The following is a 17,761-nucleotide window of genomic DNA, read 5'->3' as shown; positions in this document are numbered from 1 at the left end:
CCCCACGGCAGGGTCCGCAGCATGGCCTGTGCCACGTCCTGGTGGGCAGCATCGCAGCAGTGGGTGCCCATTGTGCGCAGGGCGGAGGCGTGCACGGCCGAGGTCACCACTTCCCCGCTGCGGCCGGAGGAAGCGGCCGCTCCCGGCACCGGCGGCTCAGTGGCGGCACGATGGGCAACCTGCCGGCCGTGCTGCCCAGCGCTGCCCGCTCCTGCGGCCTCGGCCTCTGCTCCCGCCAGCTCAGCACCACGCCTGAGGAGACTGCGGGCACCGAGCGGGGCAGGTGGGTGCACAGCGCGGACAGCAGGGCAGGATGGATGGGGCAAATGGGGTGGGGTGGACGGATGGCTGGACGGGGCACCGGCACCCACTGTGCCGCAGTGCACCGTGTCTGCTGGCTGCCATGCCTCAATGGGACTGCTCACTCAGCTCCCTCCTGCCTGACCCCACCATGGCTCATGAGGACATTCCCACATGGCCAGAGCCCACCAGGGATGTGTCCCCACAGCAGAGGTGGCCCAGCTAGGGTGATGCTTGCTGGGGCAGGATGCGGTGCAGCCATGGGCACCCATCGGCAGAGAGCCCTGTGCCTGCGATGCCATGTGGCATCATGCCAGTGTCCCCTGCCCCGTGGCATGTCCCCGGCAGCCCCAGTGTAGTGCCCCCAGCCCCACAGCAGGCTGTGGGATGAGTCAGGACCTACCGGGATATGCTGGGGTGGATGGGACATACAGGGACATATGGGGATGTATGGGGACATACGGGGAAGGGGCACAAGGGTCGAGTTGGGCTGGGAAGTAAAGCTGTGCCGGGATGTGTGGGGTCACCCCAGCGCGGGGGGGGCAGGAGATCGGTTCACCCCCTCAGTGGCCATGAGCCTGCTCTGACTCATGGCCATTGTTCACACACACACACAGACACACACTCACACACACACAGAGACACACACATGAGGCCCAGGAACGTCCCACTCCCCCCCAGCCAGCTCCCACAGCTCAACCCCACGGCATTGAGCCAGGGGCCACCACAGCAGCACCAGGGGCCAGGGGAGGTCCCTGGTCACCTCCATGTTCCCTCACAGCCCCCCATCTCCAATGATCCCCTCATCCCAGTGCACCCTGCCCACCCCCCTGAGGGTCACAGTCCCCATGGGCAGCAGGTGCCAGAGCCCCACTGGTCCCAGTTGCTGGACCAAGTGCAGGGTGTGTGGGGGTGTACCCCCCCAGATCGCCAGCTGTGCCCCACGTGCAGGGCAGGCTGGCCCCCTTCCCTGTGCCTGGGCAGGGCTCAGGGCCATGTCCCCCCCAGCTTGGTGCCCACCCGCCCAGCGGAGCCCCCTCGCTTTGCCCGGCTGAAGAACTGGGAGACAGGGAGCATCGGCTATGACACTCTCTGTGCCCAGGCCCTGCAGGTGGTGGGGTGAGGGGGTAGGGGGTGTGGGGCTAGAGGGCACAGGGATGCGGGGCATGGGGATAGGGGGTGGGGGCATGGGGATGGGTGTTCAGGGCTGTTGGGGAACGGGGTTGGGGGTTTGGGGATGGGGGGGGTGAGGCTGAGGGTGGGGGGATGGGGTTTACCGGGCTGAGGGCCATGGGGATGCCGGTGTCAGGATGGGGGAATGCAGGATGGAGGGTCTGGGACTGGGGGTGTGCGGAAGGGCCCCTCTCTAGACCTCCCTCCTCCCACCCAGGAGCTGCCCTGCTCAGGGCAGCGCTGCCTGGGCTCCTTGGTGCTGCCACGGCCACTGCCAGCCCCGGCGCCTGATGGCCCCCGGCCCATCGAAGAGCTGCTGGGCTTGGCCCGGGACTTCATCACCCAGTACTACCTGTCCCTGCGCCGGTGAGCAGGGTGCTGGCGGGGCCAGGGCACCGACCTGCCCTGGGGCACCCCACATCCCCATCCCTGCCCTGGGGCACCCCACATCCCTGTCTCTGCCCCAAAGTACCTCAAAGCCCCAGCTGTGCCCTGAGCACCCCACAGCCCCCGTCCTGCACAAGACAGGTACCCCAAAACCCCACTGTTACCCCAAAGCACCCCGCATCCCCATTCCTGCCCCACAGTAACCCCACAGCCCACTTGTGCCCTGGGGCACCCCACGTCCCCATCTCCCCCCCAAGGGCACCCCCAGCCCTGCACCCCACAGCAGTGCAGGGCGGGTCCCAGTGCGGGGGGTGTCTGTCCCAGTGTGGGGGGGCTGAGGTGTGGGGGTGTCCGCAGGGAGAACTCACCAGCACACGCCCAGCGGCTGCGAGAGGTGGAAGCCGCCATCATGGCCACCGGCACCTACCAGCTGCTGGAGCCCGAGCTCGTCTTTGGGGCCAAGCAGGCCTGGCGCAACGCTGCACGCTGTGTGGGGCGCATCCAGTGGAACAAGCTGCAGGTGGGGCAGGGGGCACACCATGGTGCTGGCAGGAACCCCGGCCCCATGCCTGCCCCACAGCCACGGGTCACCCTAGTGTGGATGCTCTGCGGATGCTTGTTGGGGGACCAGTGGGATGTCCCCTTGCATCCCTCCCGACCCCCTCCCACAGGTGTTTGACGCCCGGGACTGCGCCAGTGTGGGAGAGATGTTCAGCTTCCTCTGCACCCACATCCAGTATGCCACCAACCGCGGCAACATTCGGTGAGAGCCCTGCCAGGCTGCTGTACTCACCACCGGCCAGACCACCCCACCTGGGGCAGGACCCCCCAGCCCTGCAGCCGGTGGGGGTGTTGGTGACATCCCACCCTGGCCCCTCCAGGTCGGCCATCACCATTTTCCCCCAGCGGATGCCGGGTCGCGGTGATTTCCGCATCTGGAACACGCAGCTGATCCGCTATGCTGGGTACCGGCAGCCCGATGGCTCCGTGCAGGGGGACCCAGCCAACGTTGACATCACCGAGGTGGGGAGACACCCCCTGTCCAGCCCCCTGCCCGAGGCCCCGCCTGGTGCCACCGCCGTCCTGATGCTGCTGCCCCCCAGCTCTGCATCCAGCACGGCTGGAGCCCCGGCGGCGGCCGCTTCGACGTGCTGCCACTGCTGCTGCAGGGCCCCGACGAGCCCCCCGAGCTCTTCCCGCTCCCGCCGGAGCTGGTCCTCGAGGTGCCCCTCCAGCACCCCACGTGAGTGGGGCTGTGCCCACACCCCCCCCCCCCCCCCCAGCCCTGCCTGCCCCCCACAGCCCCGAGGGACCGGAGCCCTGCCAGCCTCGATGGGACACCCCTGAGGAGGGGAGCGGGGCTGGGATGTGCGGCAGGGACCCACACTAGGGCTGGTGAGGGTCCCTGGCTAGAGCCCACCCACCTCCCCCCATGCAGGCTGGAGTGGTTCGGGGAGCTGGGGCTGCGGTGGTACGCGCTGCCAGCTGTCTCCAACATGCTGCTGGAGGTCGGGGGGCTGGAGTTCCCGGCAGCCCCCTTCAACGGCTGGTACATGAGCAGTGAGATTGGCACCAGGAACCTCTGCGACAGCCAGCGCTACAACCTGCTGCCGGTGAGCCCCACAACTGGGGGGGGGGGGGGCGAGCTGGCCTAGAACCCCCACCGGGACCCCCCAGCTAAGCCCCCCACCATGCCGCTGGCAGGAGGTGGCCCTGCGCATGGGGCTGGACACACGAACGACATCGTCCCTCTGGAAGGACAAGGCAGCAGTGGAGGTGAACATCGCCGTGCTGCACAGCTACCAGGTGGGACGCATGGCTGGGGGGTGATGCTGGCACGGCTGCACCAGGGGAACCCCAACACTGCCACTACCCTGGGCCAGGTGCCAGCCACTCCCCAGCCCATTCTACCCGCAGGTGGCCAAGGTGACAATCGTGGACCACCACGCGGCCACAGAGTCCTTTGTGAAGCACATGGAGAATGAGCTGCGGACACGGGGGGGGTGCCCTGCAGACTGGGTCTGGATCGTGCCCCCCATCTCGGGCAGCCTCACCCCCGTCTTCCACCAGGAGATGGTCAACTACCAGCTCTGCCCCACCTTCCGCTACCAGGTGGGCCCAGCCCCCGGCCCCCCCACCCCCCAGCCCCCCAGCCCCCCAGCTGACCCCTCCCGCTTGCCCCACAGCCCGATGCCTGGAAGGTCTACGTCTCTAAGGGCACCACTGTCACCAGGAGAAAGACCTTCAAGGAGGTGGCCAAGTAGGTGCCCACCCTTTGGGGGCTGTCTTTGTAGGGGGGGATTCTTGCCCATGGGTCCCCAAGCCCAAGCTGCTGACCCAGCGATCCCCCCATCCCCAGTGCGGTGAAGATTTCAGCCAAGCTGATGGGACACATGATGGCACGCCGCGTCAAGGCCACCATTCTCTATGCCACCGAGACTGGCAAATCCCGGACCTATGCCTGGAACCTCTGCCAGCTTTTCCGACGTGCCTTCGACCCCAAGGTGGGCAGGGGGAGATGGGGTGGGGAGCAGCAGTCTGGGCTGCAACGGGTGCCTTCATGTGGGGGGTGGTTTGGGTGGTGGGGAAGGCATCTGTTGCAGCCCCCTGTCCATGTCCCAGTCCCATGTCCCCCCCTCCAGGTGCTGTGCATGGATGAGTATGATGTGGTGTCCCTGGAACATGAGACCCTGGTTCTGGTGGTGACCAGCACCTTTGGCAATGGGGACCCCCCTGAGTGCGCGGAGGTAAAGGGCTGCAAGGAGGCAGAGAGGATGGGATGGGATGGGGATGGGATGGGATAGCGATAGTGACATGCTATCCCCAACAGAGCTTCTCCAAGGCACTGATGGAGATGACCTCACCCTACACCAGCACCTCCCAGGCTGAGCCACCCATGTGAGCACACGAGGGAGGCCAGGGGTGCCTGCCTGGGGCTGGGGAAAGGTCCACCCAGGCAGGGCCCACCCTGCCCTCACCCTCCTGTCCTGAACAGGAGCTACAAGCTGCGGTTCAACAGCGTCTCACAGTCTGACCAGCTCGTCACCTCCTGGAAGAAGAAGCGGCGGCAGCTGAGCAACACTGACAGTGCTGGCACACTGGGCGCCCTGCGGTACCGCCAGCATGGCCATGGCCACAGGGATGGGGTCCTCTGCCTGAGCACAGTGTCTGGCTGGGGGCTCAGGGTGCCCTGTCTGGGAGGACGGGGGGGCTTCATGGTGCTGGGCCAGGGAGAGGTCAGAGTCTGTGGTGGGCACTGGCCCTGGCACCAGCAGCTTCAGCCACGTCTGTTCCATGGCTGTGGCAGAAGCTGTCCCTAGGGGTCCTCAACCCTGAACCCTGCTTGTGACAGCCCTGACCCACCAGGCTAGGTGCCCCCACCAACATCACTCCCCTTCACAACCCTAGGTAGCCCCACCCCTGGGTGCCCCCACCCCAGCCCTGAGCACCCCAGCCCACCCCTGAGCATCCACTCCCCATCCCTGGGTGCCCCCACCCCAGCCCTGAGCATATCCCCCACCCATCCCTGAGCATGGCCCCTCCTGCCCTGAGCATCCCCCCACCTGTGAGTGCTCCCCCTCCCAGTGCAGGCTCCAACCCTCCATCAGAGGGTCTGGGTCTTGGGTCACTGTGCTCAGCCCTCCCCCGCGGTGGTGGCAGGTTCTCGGTGTTCGGGCTGGGGTCCCGGGCATACCCCCACTTCTGTGCCTTCGCCCGGGCGGTGGACACGCGGCTGGAGGAGCTCGGGGGGGAGCGGGTGCTGCCCATGGGCGAGGGCGACGAGCTCTGTGCCCAGGAGGAGTCCTTCCGCACGTGGGCCCGCCTCGTCTTCCAGGTCAGTGGGGGCACCGGGGGGGTGGGAGGCAGGCACCCACCACCTGCAGCACCCACTGGCCCTTTCCTGTGTCCTCAGGCTGCCTGTGAGACCTTCTGCGTGGGGGACGTGGCAGGGGGGGCCGAGGAGCTCTTCGCCCCCCCCCAAAGCTGGAAGCGCCAGAGGCACCGGCTGGTTGGGCAGCCCCAGGCCACGGAGACCCTGGCTGGTACCACCACCACCCTGCCCCCCCCAGCACCCCTAGGGAGCCCCCAACCCCCCCTTAGCATCACCCTCCACCTGTCGCCAGCATCTGTCCCATGGCCCCCCGCCCTGGTCATCCCCACCCAGCTCTGGGGAGAACACCCCACGACCCCCCCGCAGGACACCTACAGCCAGCGCAAACATGGGATCTCGGCAGTGCCCTGCCAAGAGTCTCTCCAGCCCCCCCATGACCCCCCCAGCTTCCTCGACCTCGCCAGCCCCTACTGTGCCCCCCTGTGAGTGCTAGCCCCTCGTGCCCCCCCAGGGCTGTCCCACCTGCACAAGCGCCGGGTGTTGCCCTGCACGGTGCTTTCTGTGGAGAACCTGCAGAGCGAGGAGTCCAGGTGAGCCCCTCCCCGCCCCGGGACTCCCCACCCCCATGACCCCCCAGCACACCTGGAACCTCCCATCCCCGAATCCCCCACTGCCGGGACCCCCACCCCTCCCCGTGTCCCTGCAACCCCCCACTCCTGGGCTGCCCCCACCCCTACACCCCCAGAACCCCCCCAACTCTGGGACCCCTCACCCCTGGATCCTCCCTCACCCCAGGACCCTTCCAACTTTTGGCACCCCCCACCTCTGGGACCCTCATCCCTGGATCCCCCCTCACCCCCGGGACCCCCACCCCCGGGGCCCTAAGCCCCTGAGATGCCCCCCCCCCCCCAACACCGGAACCTCTCACCCCTGGATCCCCCCTCACCCCGGGACCCCCCATACACCTCTGGGACCCCCCACCTCCGGGACCCTCACCCCTGCATCCCCCCTCACCCCGGAACCCCCCCCCCCCAAATCTGGAACCCCCCACGGGCCCCCAGCCCCCCCAGCCCCCACCCCAGGACCACCCCTTGCGCCCCGCTGACCCACCCGCGCAGCCGGGCTACCCTGCTGGTGCGGCTGGACTCGGCGGGGCAGGCGGAGCTGCGGTACCAGCCCGGGGACCACCTCGGCGTCTTCCCCGCCAACCGCGCCGAGCTGGTGCGGGGGGTCCTGGGCCGCGTGCGCGACCCGCCGCCCCCCGAGCAGCCTGTCGTGGTGGAGAGTCTGGAGGGGGATCCCGGCGGTAGGACCCGCGGCCGCGGGGAGCGGGGGCCGGGAAGGGGCTGGAGAGGGAGCAGAGAAAGGGGCTGGGGCAGGGGGCAGGAAAGGCAGAAGCCGGGGCAGGAGAAGGAGCAGGGGAAGGGGCCGGGGCAGGGGCTGGAGCAGGGGAAAGGGCAGGAAAAGGGGCTGGGGCAGGGGCGGAAGGGGCTGGGGCAGGAGAAGGGGCTGGGGCAGGGGCAGAGGCTTAGCATGCCTACCATATCGCGCCCCCACCCTCCTCCCGCAGACGGGCCCGTGCCCCCCCAGCCCGGGGTGCCACAGAGCCGCCTGCCCCCCTGCACCCTGGCCCAGGCACTCACCTTCTTCCTGGATGTGGCGGCCCCCCCGAGCCCCCAGTTTCTGCAGCTTCTGGCTACACTGGCACAGGAGCCAGCCGACCGGCAGCGCCTGCAGCAACTCGGCCAGGTGGGAGAGGGGGCTGGGGCTTGTTCGCTGCTGACTGGGGTGCTGGGCCCCTCCCTGGCTGAGATGCTGGGATGCTGGCCCCTCCCTGGCTGGGAGGCTGGGGTACTGGGAGGCTGGCTCCCTTCCTGCTGAGATACTGGGATGCTGGTGTGCTGGCCCCTCCCTGGCTGGGATGCTGGTTCCCTTCCTGCTAGGATGCTGGGTCCCTGCTGGGCAGGGGTGCTGGGCACAGTGGCCATGGGCCAGCTGGGTGCCTTGCAGGACGCCCGGCTGTATGAGGACTGGAAGTGGTTCCGGTGCCCCACGCTGCTGGAGGTGCTGGAGGAGTTCCCCTCGGTGGGGCTGCCGGCCTCCCTGCTGCTCACCCAGCTGCCACTGCTCCAGCCGCGCTACTACTCCATCAGCTCAGCACCTGGCCCCAGCCCTGGGGAGATCCACCTCACAGTGGCCGTAGTCACCTACCACAGTGAGAGTGAGTGGGGCTGGGGGCTGGTGGGCGCCCCGGGTGGGGGGCTGCTACCTTCTGCCCTGCCACACACACAGCAATGCCTGTCACAGCACCCCTGTGTTGCATGGCCCCAGAGGCACCTCCAGGGTTCCCCAGGGGCATCTCCAGGGTTCCCCTCCAGAGGTACCTCCAGGACCCCCGAGGGGTATCTGCAGGTCTCCCAGGGCCCCTTGAGGGTCCCGCCCAGCCCTATCACACAGTGCCTGGGAGATGCTGTTGGACGTGGTCCCCTGTCCCCATGCATTGTCCCAGGCTCCTAGGGCCCCCCAGGGCCCCCGTGCGGGGATGGTGGGGGGACTGCCTGCCACAGCCCATGCAGCACCTCCCCCCCGCCTCCGTGTCCCCGCAGATGGGCAGGGCCCCCTGCACTACGGCGTCTGCTCCACCTGGCTGGCACGGCTGCAGCCGGGGGACACCGTGCCCGCCTTCATCCGGGGGTAAGGGACAGGCCCCCCCGCCCCTGCCTGCATGCGCCCCTCGCCCCCGGACTACATTTCCCAGCGTGTCCTACGCACACCACCGGCACGCCCCGCTACATTTCCCAGCATGCCCTGCGTGTTCCCCACCACTCGGACTACATTTCCCAGCATGCTCTGCGCGCACATTCCCGCAACCCGGACTACGTTTCCCAGCATGCCCTGCGCGCACCCTCTGCACCCCGGACTCCGTTCCCCGGCACCCCCCGCGCGGGCGCTGCCGGTGACCCGCTGACCCGCCGTCCGCAGCGCCCCGTCGTTCCGGCTGCCGGCCGCCGCGGAGGCGCCCTGCATCCTGGTGGGGCCCGGCACCGGCGTCGCGCCCTTCCGCAGCTTCTGGCAGCACCGGCTGCACCACCTGCGGGCCGGAGGTGGGGGCGGCGGGGGGCTGGGTGGGGTCGGGGTCACGGGGCTGGGGACAAGGGTGGGTGTTGGGGATGCGGTGGCACCGGGATGCAGGACACGGGGGACAGAGGGATGCGGCGACCTGGGGGCAGAAGGTCGGGGGCTGGTGGCACCGGGATGCAGGGTATGGTGACAAGGGGATGTGGGGACACGAGGAAGGAGGTGGAGGGTGGGGGCATGGGGACACAAGAGCAGGGTGACGCGGGGGTGGGGGGAACATGGGTGTGTGTGGCATGGAGACATGGGGATGGAGGGACATGGGGACAGGGCAGCGTGGGGATGTGTCAGGGCTACAGGACACGGGCAAGTGGGGATGTGGAGCATGGGGACAGGGGGACATGGGGCACAGGGTGCAGGGATGGAGGGACATGGCCACCTGGGGACAGAAGGTTGGGGGCCAGGGGCACAGTGGCACAGGGCATGGTGGCGCGGAGATGTGGGCCACGGGGCTGGGGACAGAGGGACACAAGGGGATGGGGGCATGTGGGGACAGGGCGGTGTGGGGGGCTGCAGGAGATGGGAGAGCAGGGACGCAGGGTGAGGGAAAATGGGGACATAGGGCACAGGGACAGGTCCCGGCTGCTGCCTCCCCACAGGCGGCCCCCTGGGCAGCATGGTGCTGGTTTTCGGCTGCCGCTCCTCAGCGCTGGACCACATCTACCGGCAGGAGATGCAGGAGGCACAGGAGCAGGGGGCCCTCAGCCAGGTCCTCACTGCCTTCTCCCGTGAGCTGGGGACCCCCAAGGTGGGACTGGAGTGGGGACCAGGTGGGGCTGGGGGCAGCATGGGGCTGCGGCCATGTGCCGGGTGTCAGCAGCAGCCCTGCGCGGTGTCCCCAGACCTACGTGCAGGATGTGCTGCGGATGCAGCTGGCAGCAGAGGTGCACCGGGTGCTGTGCCAGAGTGCTGGGCACATGTATGTCTGCGGGGATGTGACGATGGCCACCGAGGTGCTGCAGACGGTGCAGCACATCCTGGTGCAGCAAGCCGGCATGACGCTAGGGCAGGCTGGGGACTTCATCAGTGAGCTGCGGGTAAGGGCTGGGGGCGTGCAGCACGCTGGCACCATGCCCGGCATGCTGCCATGCTGCCATGCTACCTTTTCCCCCAGGACAAGAACCGCTACCACGAGGACATCTTCGGCCTCACCTTCCGCACGCAGGAGGTGGCCTTCCGCATCCGCAGCCAGTCCTTCTCCATGCAGGAGCGTCAGCAGCCGGCCCCAGCCCCCTGAGTGTGCTAGGGCAGGAGGCACCACCGCTGCTGCTCGCCCCGCCCCGCTGCAGGCAGCGCCGCCTTCCCAGTAAAGGTTTAGTTTTGATAACCCTGGCCTGGCACTTCACCTCCCCCAGCATGGCACCGTGCGTGACTGGGAACAGTGGGTGGGCAGGGCTGGGCTGGGGTCTGCGGTGGGGTCTCCCGGCCCTGCTTTGGCCACGAGTGGGGCAGATGTGGGATGGGGGGACACAGCTGTGGTCCTGCTGCTCCAACCTGTGTGGCTGCGGGCGAGTGGCACCACCCTGGCATCACTGCCCCAAACCACCACAGCTCTGTCCACAGCATCACCCCCACCCCCATGATATCCCCCTGCACAGCCCCACAGCATAGCCCCCCACCAGCCCTCTGCCGGATCCAGGCACAGTCACCACTGGGCACAGCCCCTCTATAAACCTTTATTTCCCATGGCGGCTCGGTGCAGCCAGTGCCCTGGGCAGGGCACTGTGGGGGGCAGTGGCCCCGGCAGGCAGCGCAAGCAGGGATGGCACCAGCTCCAGGAAGGGGCAGCCTGGGCGCACCATGCCCCCCCCTAAATATAGCACCTCGCAGGGCTGGCTGCCTCTGGCAGCACCCCTGGCCCTGCACCACAGCAGGGCCACCCGCAAAGCCCCGCGCCTGAGCTGGGGGCCCATGCGGGCAGGGTCGGCTGGACCACCCCGTGCCCCAGCCCCAGGCAGCACGGTGGGCAGCGGCAAGCATCCCCTCTGTACCCGGTCCCAGCCAGCGCCTCCTGGCAGCTCTCCTGGCACTGGGAGCTCTCAGCATGCCCAGGACCCTGCAGAGGAAAGAGGTCTGTCAGCGGGGACCCCAGCAGTGGCGACCCCAGCAGACATACTGCCTGAACACCACCGGGCCCCAGCCCCAGTGGTCACCGACCTTCCCCAGGCCAGGGCTGCCAGGCTGGGCCATGCCCTTACCCACTGAGGCCAGCTAGCCCGTCGTCTGCACTTCCTCCTCCTCCTTCTCTTCCTCCTCTTCCTCGGCCCAGCCACCCAGCGGCATCTCCCGGTGCTGAGCCTGTGAGGCCCTGGCAGCTGAGCCTGGGGCACAGGGTGGGTCAGAACCAGTCCTGCAGCTCCTGCCTGCGGTTCAGGCCCTCAGGACCCCCCAGCTGCCCCACCTCCAGGCTCAGCCCTGTGGGGGCTGGGGGCAGCATGTGTCCCCCGCTCCCCCAGGAGCCCCAGCACGGTGCTCACCTGTGGTCATGGGGGGAGGCTTGGGTGCTCCTGTGGCCCCCCACACCCCCACGGCCTGGGGTCCAGGGCCTTGCTGCTGCTGCTGGTGGAGCTGGAAGAGTGGAAGAGGCAGTCAGAGCCCCCCACCATGGCAAGCCGCCTCCCCACAGTGTCCCCTTGCGACACCGCCCCATCCCCAATGGGGTGGCAGAAGGGAGGACATGGCTGCAGTGATGCCAGCCATGGCAGTTCACCCCCAACACTGTCTGGCAGCACCCATGGGGTCCCCAGCCAAACCCAGGGTGACGGGGGGTGACAGAGCAGAGGACTAGGGACAAGGGCCTGGGAACCAGGGCCAGGGCCAGGCAAGACCCGTGGGGGTGGCAGGCAGGAGGCAAGGGCAGAGCACCCAGCTGGGTACAGCCCCCCCCAGCAATGCTCCTGCAGGCAGGGATATGGGTAGGGCCATGGTGGGGGACCCACACCCCGGGGGCGCCACGGGCAGGGGAGTCAGGGGATGTACCTCGTGCAGGTAGATGGCATGGAGGCTCATCTCGGCCGAGGCCACCTCGGAGAGCAGTGCCGAGTGGCTCAGGCTGCACAGACGTGACTTGCTCAGGAGCAGGCTGTGGGCAGAGCCAGTGAACACCGCGCCAGCACATGGGGCCCCGCCACGACACCCCTTCCCCATGCCCCCTCCCCCAGCCCACTCCGCACACAGACCCCGCGCCCCCCCCCCCCCCCCCCCCGCCCCCCCATCGGCAGGACCTCTCCTCCGGGAGCAGGCGGTCGCTGTGGCAGCCGGGGCTGTCGGCGGGAGGACCCCGTGCCCGCCCAGGCAGGGGCGATGCCAGGGAGGCCAGGACGCTGGCGGCGGCGCTGGCGGTGCTGCAGGGCTGGGCGAAGTGCCGGTCCCGGGCCACCAGCCCGCTGGCCGAGAGGATGGGCCGGGCCAGGACGCTGGCTAGCAGGCCCTCTGGCTGCGGAGACATGCGTCAGGGCGACCCCGGCTGGAAACCTCCGGACCCCCCCAGCCCCCCGTGCCCGCCCCACTCACCGCAGCTGCCGAGTCGTCGGAGAGGAGGGATGCTCCCAACGGCCCCTCGGCCAGGATGCACTGGGCAGGCGGCGCAGTGGCCGCGTCCTGCTGCACCTTCTCCTTCAGCTGGCTGAGGAAGAGCTCGCTCTGTGGCGGTGGCTGCCAGCGCGGGTTGGTGATAGCGAAGTGCATCAGCGACAGCTCCGTCTTCCCATTCTCTGCTTGCTGGTACACGGAGGCCTCCGTCTGCCCGGCTGACAGCCACTGTGGGGCAGAGGTGAGCAGGGCTGCTGCACCTGGGACCCCCTGACCCCGGGACTCCCCCACCCTGGGACCCCCCCCGACCTGGGGATTGCCGTGGTTGCGGACATCAAGCTGGGCAAAGGAGCAGATGTCGCCCACTCCTACCACCTCCACCGTGAAGTTGCGGAAGAAGTCGACGATGTCGAGGGCACGAGTGGGCAGGGCAAAGATGAGGATGAGGGGGGTGAGGATGGGGCTCAGCAGCTCCTCCAGGATGAAAACCTGCAGGTGACAGGGGCATCAGGGGGTGTCTGGGGGACGGGGGGGGGTTGGTCCCACCACCTACCCCTGCCCATGCTCACCGCCTTGTACTGGAAGAGCTGTGCCATCTCGCTGCGTGTCTCCGACCGGCTGGCATTGCCCTGCCAGTGGTCAGGCATGTAGTGGACGTGGGCCAGGACACGCTGCAGCAGCTGCTCTGGGCACCAGACCGTGTGCTCATCGGGGATGAAGGACCTGCAGGTGGGGGGCAGGCATCCCACCTCCCACTCAGCCACTGCACTGCCCACTGTGCCCGCCAGCGGCCCGGCACCGCACAGCCCAGCACCGCACAGCCTGGCGCACCTACCTGGCCAGAGTGACCACCAGCCCCAGCAGCGTGATGGCGGTGAGGATGTGCTGCACCGTCAGCACATCTTCGTCATAGACAGTCAGGACAATGAGCACGGCCAGGATGGAGCCAGCGAAGAAGCCGATGTTCTTGGCCAGCACAGTGAGCAGTGGGCTGGTGAAGGAGTTCATGTACTTGGTGGCCGGCTTGTAGCCACGGCTCAGCCGTGCCTGCAGCTCGTGGTTGAGCTCATTGAAGTGGCGCAGGTAGTGGCGGCCATAGAGGGACCAGCGGCGGGCACCCAGGCTGCCCGGCTCCCGCTTGATCACCTCGGCGTAGCTGAAGAAGGCATAGAGAAGCTGCCAGACCAGCACGCAGGGGCAGAGCAGCAGGTTGGCCAGCCCCAGCAGCACCATGGCACGTGCCAAGCGCCGGGCCAGCTCCCGCCGGGCACCTGCCCGCTTGCACTGCGGCCGCAGGCTCCACTTGTTCTGGAAGAGCGAGCCGGGGCCCCAGAAAAGGAGCAGCTCCAGGTTGTACTTGAGGCCCTGGGTGAGGAAGACGACGGAGCCCAGCAGCGGCAGGCGGAAGTGGACGGGCAGAAGCGACTTGTTGATCATGGCCACCGTGTAGTTCTTGAAGCGCAGGATGCGGTGGTAGATGTCCAGCTCCGTCAGCTCCTTCTTGTGCACGCACATCTGCTGCTGCCGCTGCAGCAAGATCAGCCGTTCCTGCACCTCCTGCCAGCTGTAGTTGCACAGCCCCTCCTGCGCCAAACAACACACCCATTGGCTCTGGGTGGGCACAGCTGGCCCTGCAGACCCCCTCCCCATGGCCCCATGAGCCCGCTCCCTGCAGCCCCACTCACCGAGGGGATGTTGAGGGCTTTGATATAGAAGGTTCGGATCTCCCAGTAGCTCAGCAGGCTGCAGAGCACCTTCACCAGCCGGTACAGCCAGAAGACAGCTGCCATCACCAGCAGGAAGATGATCCAGCCACTGGCCTGGATCCTGGCAGGGGACGTGTGTCAGGCACGGCCATGGCGGTGCTGGGACCCTTGCACGGCCATGGCGGCAGCTCCCAGCCCTGCTCCTCACCTCTGGGCACACTGCGGGGCTGGCAGGACAGCATCGGGCAGCGTCACCTTGCTGCGGTCAGGGGCCACCCCCCCGGGGTGGCTGTGGTTGAGTGGCCGGTTGGCAAAGAGGACGTCATAATCCACGCAACACAGCAGGAAGGTGGTGAAGGTGACAACGAACAGGAACTGCCTGGGGGTGGCAGAGGCTCAGTGCAGCCCCTTGCCCCATGGCCGCACAGCATGGCATCGCATGGCACAGCACGGCATGGCACGTAGGGGCGGGTGTCCCGCAGGCACTTACACCAGCTCAAAGATGTCAGAAAGCATCATGCAGGTGAAGCCATTCTTCTGGTGGAAGTGGTAGATGTTGGGGCCACGTTAAGGAGTGTGTGCCTGCAGTGCCAGACCCCCCTGCCCCCCCGCTCGGCACCAGGTCTCCCCGCCCCCCCGCCACAGTGCCGGCCACGGGCAGGGCTGGGCAGCAGCCAGGCAGGGGCCCTGCAAGGATATCTTGGTGAAGAAATTATCCAGGTTCTTGATGTGGTGCCAAGAGTCTGGCAGAGGAGAGAAAAACAGCAGCAACTAAGCCAGGGCCACAGCACAGCCCACCCTGGCCCCCCACACCCCCCACCCTCAGCACATCCCAGCCTGGCACCCACAGTCCCCCCACCTGTGACCAGCTGGAGGGCTGTGGGGTAGCAGTGCCCCCACCCCACATGCAGCAGGGATGGGCCTGTCCCCTCTTCCGGCAGGCTGCCCTCCAGTCAAGCCCCCCAGCCCAGAGCCAGGAACCCTAGGCTGCCGCTGTGACCCCCCAGGGCAGCACCGCCCCCCCAGCAGCCTGGACCCCTCCACCCGCGGCAGGGTCTGAACCCCTCAGTACCTTGCAGCCCCTCGGTGACATGCACCAGCAGCTCTTCCTCGCCTGGGGGTGAGTCTTCCTCAAAGTCCTCCAAGCGCTGGTACTCCCCTTGCGCCTCCATCGCCCACCGTCCCACCTGCTGGGGATACCCATCGGCACCCACCGATTGCAAGGTTGCAGGGTGCAGCCCCTCTGCAACCCCATGGGCTGTGGTGCACAGGGCTGCTGGGCTGAGCCTGCCCTGCTGCCGGGAGCCGGAAATGCCGGCGAGGTCACGCCGCGCCGCCCGCATGCCCTGAATTCGAGTGGCCTGAGCTGGCCTCCCACACCGCGGCCACGGTCACGGCCATGGCCCCGAGGCAGGGCACGCCACCCAGCCTGGCCACCGGCTGGATCCCTGCCAGCACTCAGCCATGCCCCGCCACAGCAGAGCTCCCTGGGGAGAGACCCCTGCCTGGCCTGGCAGGGACCCCCAATTCACCCCCTCCATGCCCACCCCTCAGGCCATGCCATGCTGCCCCCCTGCAATCTGAGTAGAGTGGACCCCCACCCCACAGACCCACAACCCACGGACATGCATCCCCATGGACCGCCACCCCACTGACACACACACCCCAGACCCCCATCCCCATGGACCCCCATCCCCAAGGACACCTCCCCTCCCAGACCCCCATCCCTGAGCTCAGGGCCAGATCTTGAGCCCCAGTGGACTCTTAATGCCCCGGGGACCCCTGGCCTCAGAGTAGGACTGGACCCCAAGCTCTTTTGGGCAGGAGGGACCCCAAACCCTTGGGACAGGAACCCAAGCCCCTTGGGGAAGCACAGGACTGTGGCTCCTTTGGGGCAGTGTGGGACCCCCACCCCCACTGGGGAAGGGCAGCACCCCCTACCCCTAGGGAAGGACAGGACCCCTGGGCAGCATGGGACCCTTACCCCTTGGGGAAGCACAGTACCCCAATCCTCTGCGGCAGGATGGGACACCCAGACCCCCAGGGAAGCACAGGACCCCGGGACCCTTGGGGCAGGATGGGACCCCCCTCCCCTTGCGGCAGGACGGGACCCTCACTCCATGGGGAGGGACAGGACCCCCAGCCCCTGGGGAAGGACAGAACCCCCCTGTGCAGCAGCCCTCACTGCCCTCCCCTTACCGCCGCTGGTCGGTGCTCCCGCAGCCCCGCACGTCACCCGTGTCCCCTCTGGTGGCCCGTGCCAGTGCCCGGCCAGGCCAGGGGCCGCAGGTGATGCCGTCTGGCCCCACCCTGCCGCGGCGCTGCCAGGGCCTGACTCACGGTACCGGGCCGGTGCGACGGGGCCGCGGGCACGAGGGGCCCCGGGGCGGTGATTCAGCAGGAGGAACACGGCTGCAGGGGCCTGGGTGCTGCCGGACGCACCGTCCCCGCACTGACCCCCGCCTTGCGCAACTCCCCGTTGGGGACAGGGCCACCGTGTCCCCCAGGATCGGGTGTCCCGGCCGGTGATGCCGGCACAGTCCTTCCCCCACGTGCCCCGCACCGGGCGGCCAAAAATACCCGCAGGGCTGGGGCACCCGAAAATAGCCCGGGCGGCGTAAACAGCTGGGGGGGCCGGGGCCTGGCAAGGGGACCCCTGTGCCAGAGCAGGGCAGCACGGGACCCCTCCTCGGCACACTGCTCCTCGGAGACACAGGCCCTGGCAAGGACCCCTGCGAGGACACACGTACCCCAGTGTCCCCACAGTGGCATGTGTGTCACATAGGGACCGCCACGACCCTGCAGGGACACAGGCACCTCAGTGGGGACACAGGTACACGCATGAGGACACAGGCAGCGTGACAGCCCCGTGGTGACACACACCCTGTGGTGACACGTACCCCAATAGCACCGTGGTGACACACACCCCGCAGGGACACAGCCACCCCTCAGGGACAGACACTGGCGTGCCAATGGCCCTGTGGAGTCACCTGGATGCCAGGGGCCCACATGTACCCCGTGGGGACACGGGCACCCCGATGACCCCATGGAGACATATCTGCTGGTGCGGCAGCCTGTGCCCCCATGTCGCCTGGTGGTCCCCCCCGCAGTGGCCAGGCCAGGGGACTCCAGGAAGGTGCGGGGTGACCCCACACAGGGGGCTCTGGGGCATCGCAGCTGTCTGAAGCCACCCACTCCCGTGTCCCTGGCCCCTCCGGTCTCCCCTGGCCCAGGCGCCCGCTGGTCCCTCCCGGCTCACCTGGCAGCTCGGTGCTGGTGCGGTCCCCGCGGGACCGGTATCCCCGGTGCCGGGCGCTCATCTGTCCCCGCACCGGCCCCGGGACCGGGACGGCGTCCTGCCGCTGGGCATGGCCGCTGCGGCACCGACACCGACACCGGGGGGTCGGGCGGGGGTCTCGGGGGTGTCCCCCGCCCTAGGGAGCGGGGTCCGAGCAGGAGTAAGGCGGAACCGCTGCAGGGTCCCGGATCAGGGCTCTGGGTCCCGGTGCAGGGCCCGGTGAGCAGCGCGGGCCCCGGCGGGCCCGGTGTGCCGAAGGAGGCGCCGGGGAGTGACGGGGGTGCGGGCCCTGGCGGGTTGTCGGGGTGCGGGGCCCGGGGGGAGCCGAGGGGCTCGTGTGGGGCCGGGGCGGGTCGGGGCCGGCGCAGGGCCCGGGCCGCGGTGCTGGAGCTCCGCCCG

General features: G+C 68.6%; 2 protein-coding genes across 10 annotated transcripts; one reads left to right on the top strand and one right to left on the bottom strand.

The window, feature by feature from the left end:
* Positions 1-64: 64 nt before the first annotated feature.
* On the top strand, positions 65-10,154 carry NOS3 (nitric oxide synthase 3). 4 transcript variants are annotated; one of them, XM_080382754.1, is made up of 26 exons: positions 65-283; positions 1,309-1,411; positions 1,691-1,839; positions 2,218-2,380; positions 2,532-2,623; positions 2,742-2,883; positions 3,030-3,103; positions 3,299-3,473; positions 3,565-3,666; positions 3,778-3,972; positions 4,047-4,120; positions 4,220-4,364; positions 4,503-4,607; positions 4,691-4,758; positions 4,856-4,972; positions 5,521-5,695; positions 5,774-5,903; positions 6,204-6,282; positions 6,811-6,998; positions 7,263-7,441; positions 7,703-7,913; positions 8,299-8,386; positions 8,675-8,796; positions 9,427-9,575; positions 9,670-9,864; positions 9,942-10,154. In XM_080382754.1, exons 1-26 carry the CDS (start codon positions 171-173, stop codon positions 10,062-10,064), a joined length of 3,456 nt encoding a protein of 1,151 aa, XP_080238880.1. In that variant the 5' UTR covers positions 65-170; the 3' UTR covers positions 10,065-10,154. The 4 variants fall into 4 exon arrangements, with proteins under 4 accessions (XP_080238880.1, XP_080238879.1, XP_080238881.1 ...); XM_080382753.1 differs by having other exon boundaries at positions 2,964-3,103; XM_080382755.1 differs by lacking the exon at positions 9,670-9,864 and having other exon boundaries at positions 2,964-3,103.
* On the bottom strand, positions 10,142-17,733 carry ATG9B (autophagy related 9B; the record flags this gene model as incomplete). Of its 6 annotated transcripts, none has more annotated exons than XM_080382762.1 (14): positions 17,324-17,733; positions 15,137-15,254; positions 14,764-14,807; positions 14,555-14,619; positions 14,273-14,443; positions 14,044-14,185; positions 13,194-13,942; positions 12,928-13,081; positions 12,668-12,847; positions 12,341-12,586; positions 11,807-11,909; positions 11,305-11,395; positions 11,026-11,148; positions 10,142-10,883 (listed from the first exon to the last, which is right to left on the bottom strand). In XM_080382762.1, the coding sequence occupies exons 2-14, from the start codon at positions 15,234-15,236 to the stop codon at positions 10,142-10,144; spliced, it is 2,910 nt and encodes a 969-aa protein (XP_080238888.1). In that variant the 5' UTR covers positions 15,237-15,254; positions 17,324-17,733. The 6 variants fall into 6 exon arrangements, 5 of the variants coding, with proteins under 5 accessions (XP_080238888.1, XP_080238887.1, XP_080238886.1 ...); XM_080382761.1 differs by having other exon boundaries at positions 15,137-15,251; XM_080382763.1 differs by lacking the exon at positions 17,324-17,733 and adding an exon at positions 12,052-12,263 and having other exon boundaries at positions 10,744-10,883; positions 15,137-15,631.
* Between the last annotated feature and the right edge of the window lie 28 nt (positions 17,734-17,761).

This window comes from Falco punctatus (genome assembly GCF_963210335.1).
Source record: "Falco punctatus genome assembly, chromosome: 4".
In the NCBI taxonomy this organism is placed as follows: domain Eukaryota; kingdom Metazoa; phylum Chordata; class Aves; order Falconiformes; family Falconidae; genus Falco; species Falco punctatus.
This window is presented reverse-complemented; position numbering and strand designations above follow the sequence as displayed.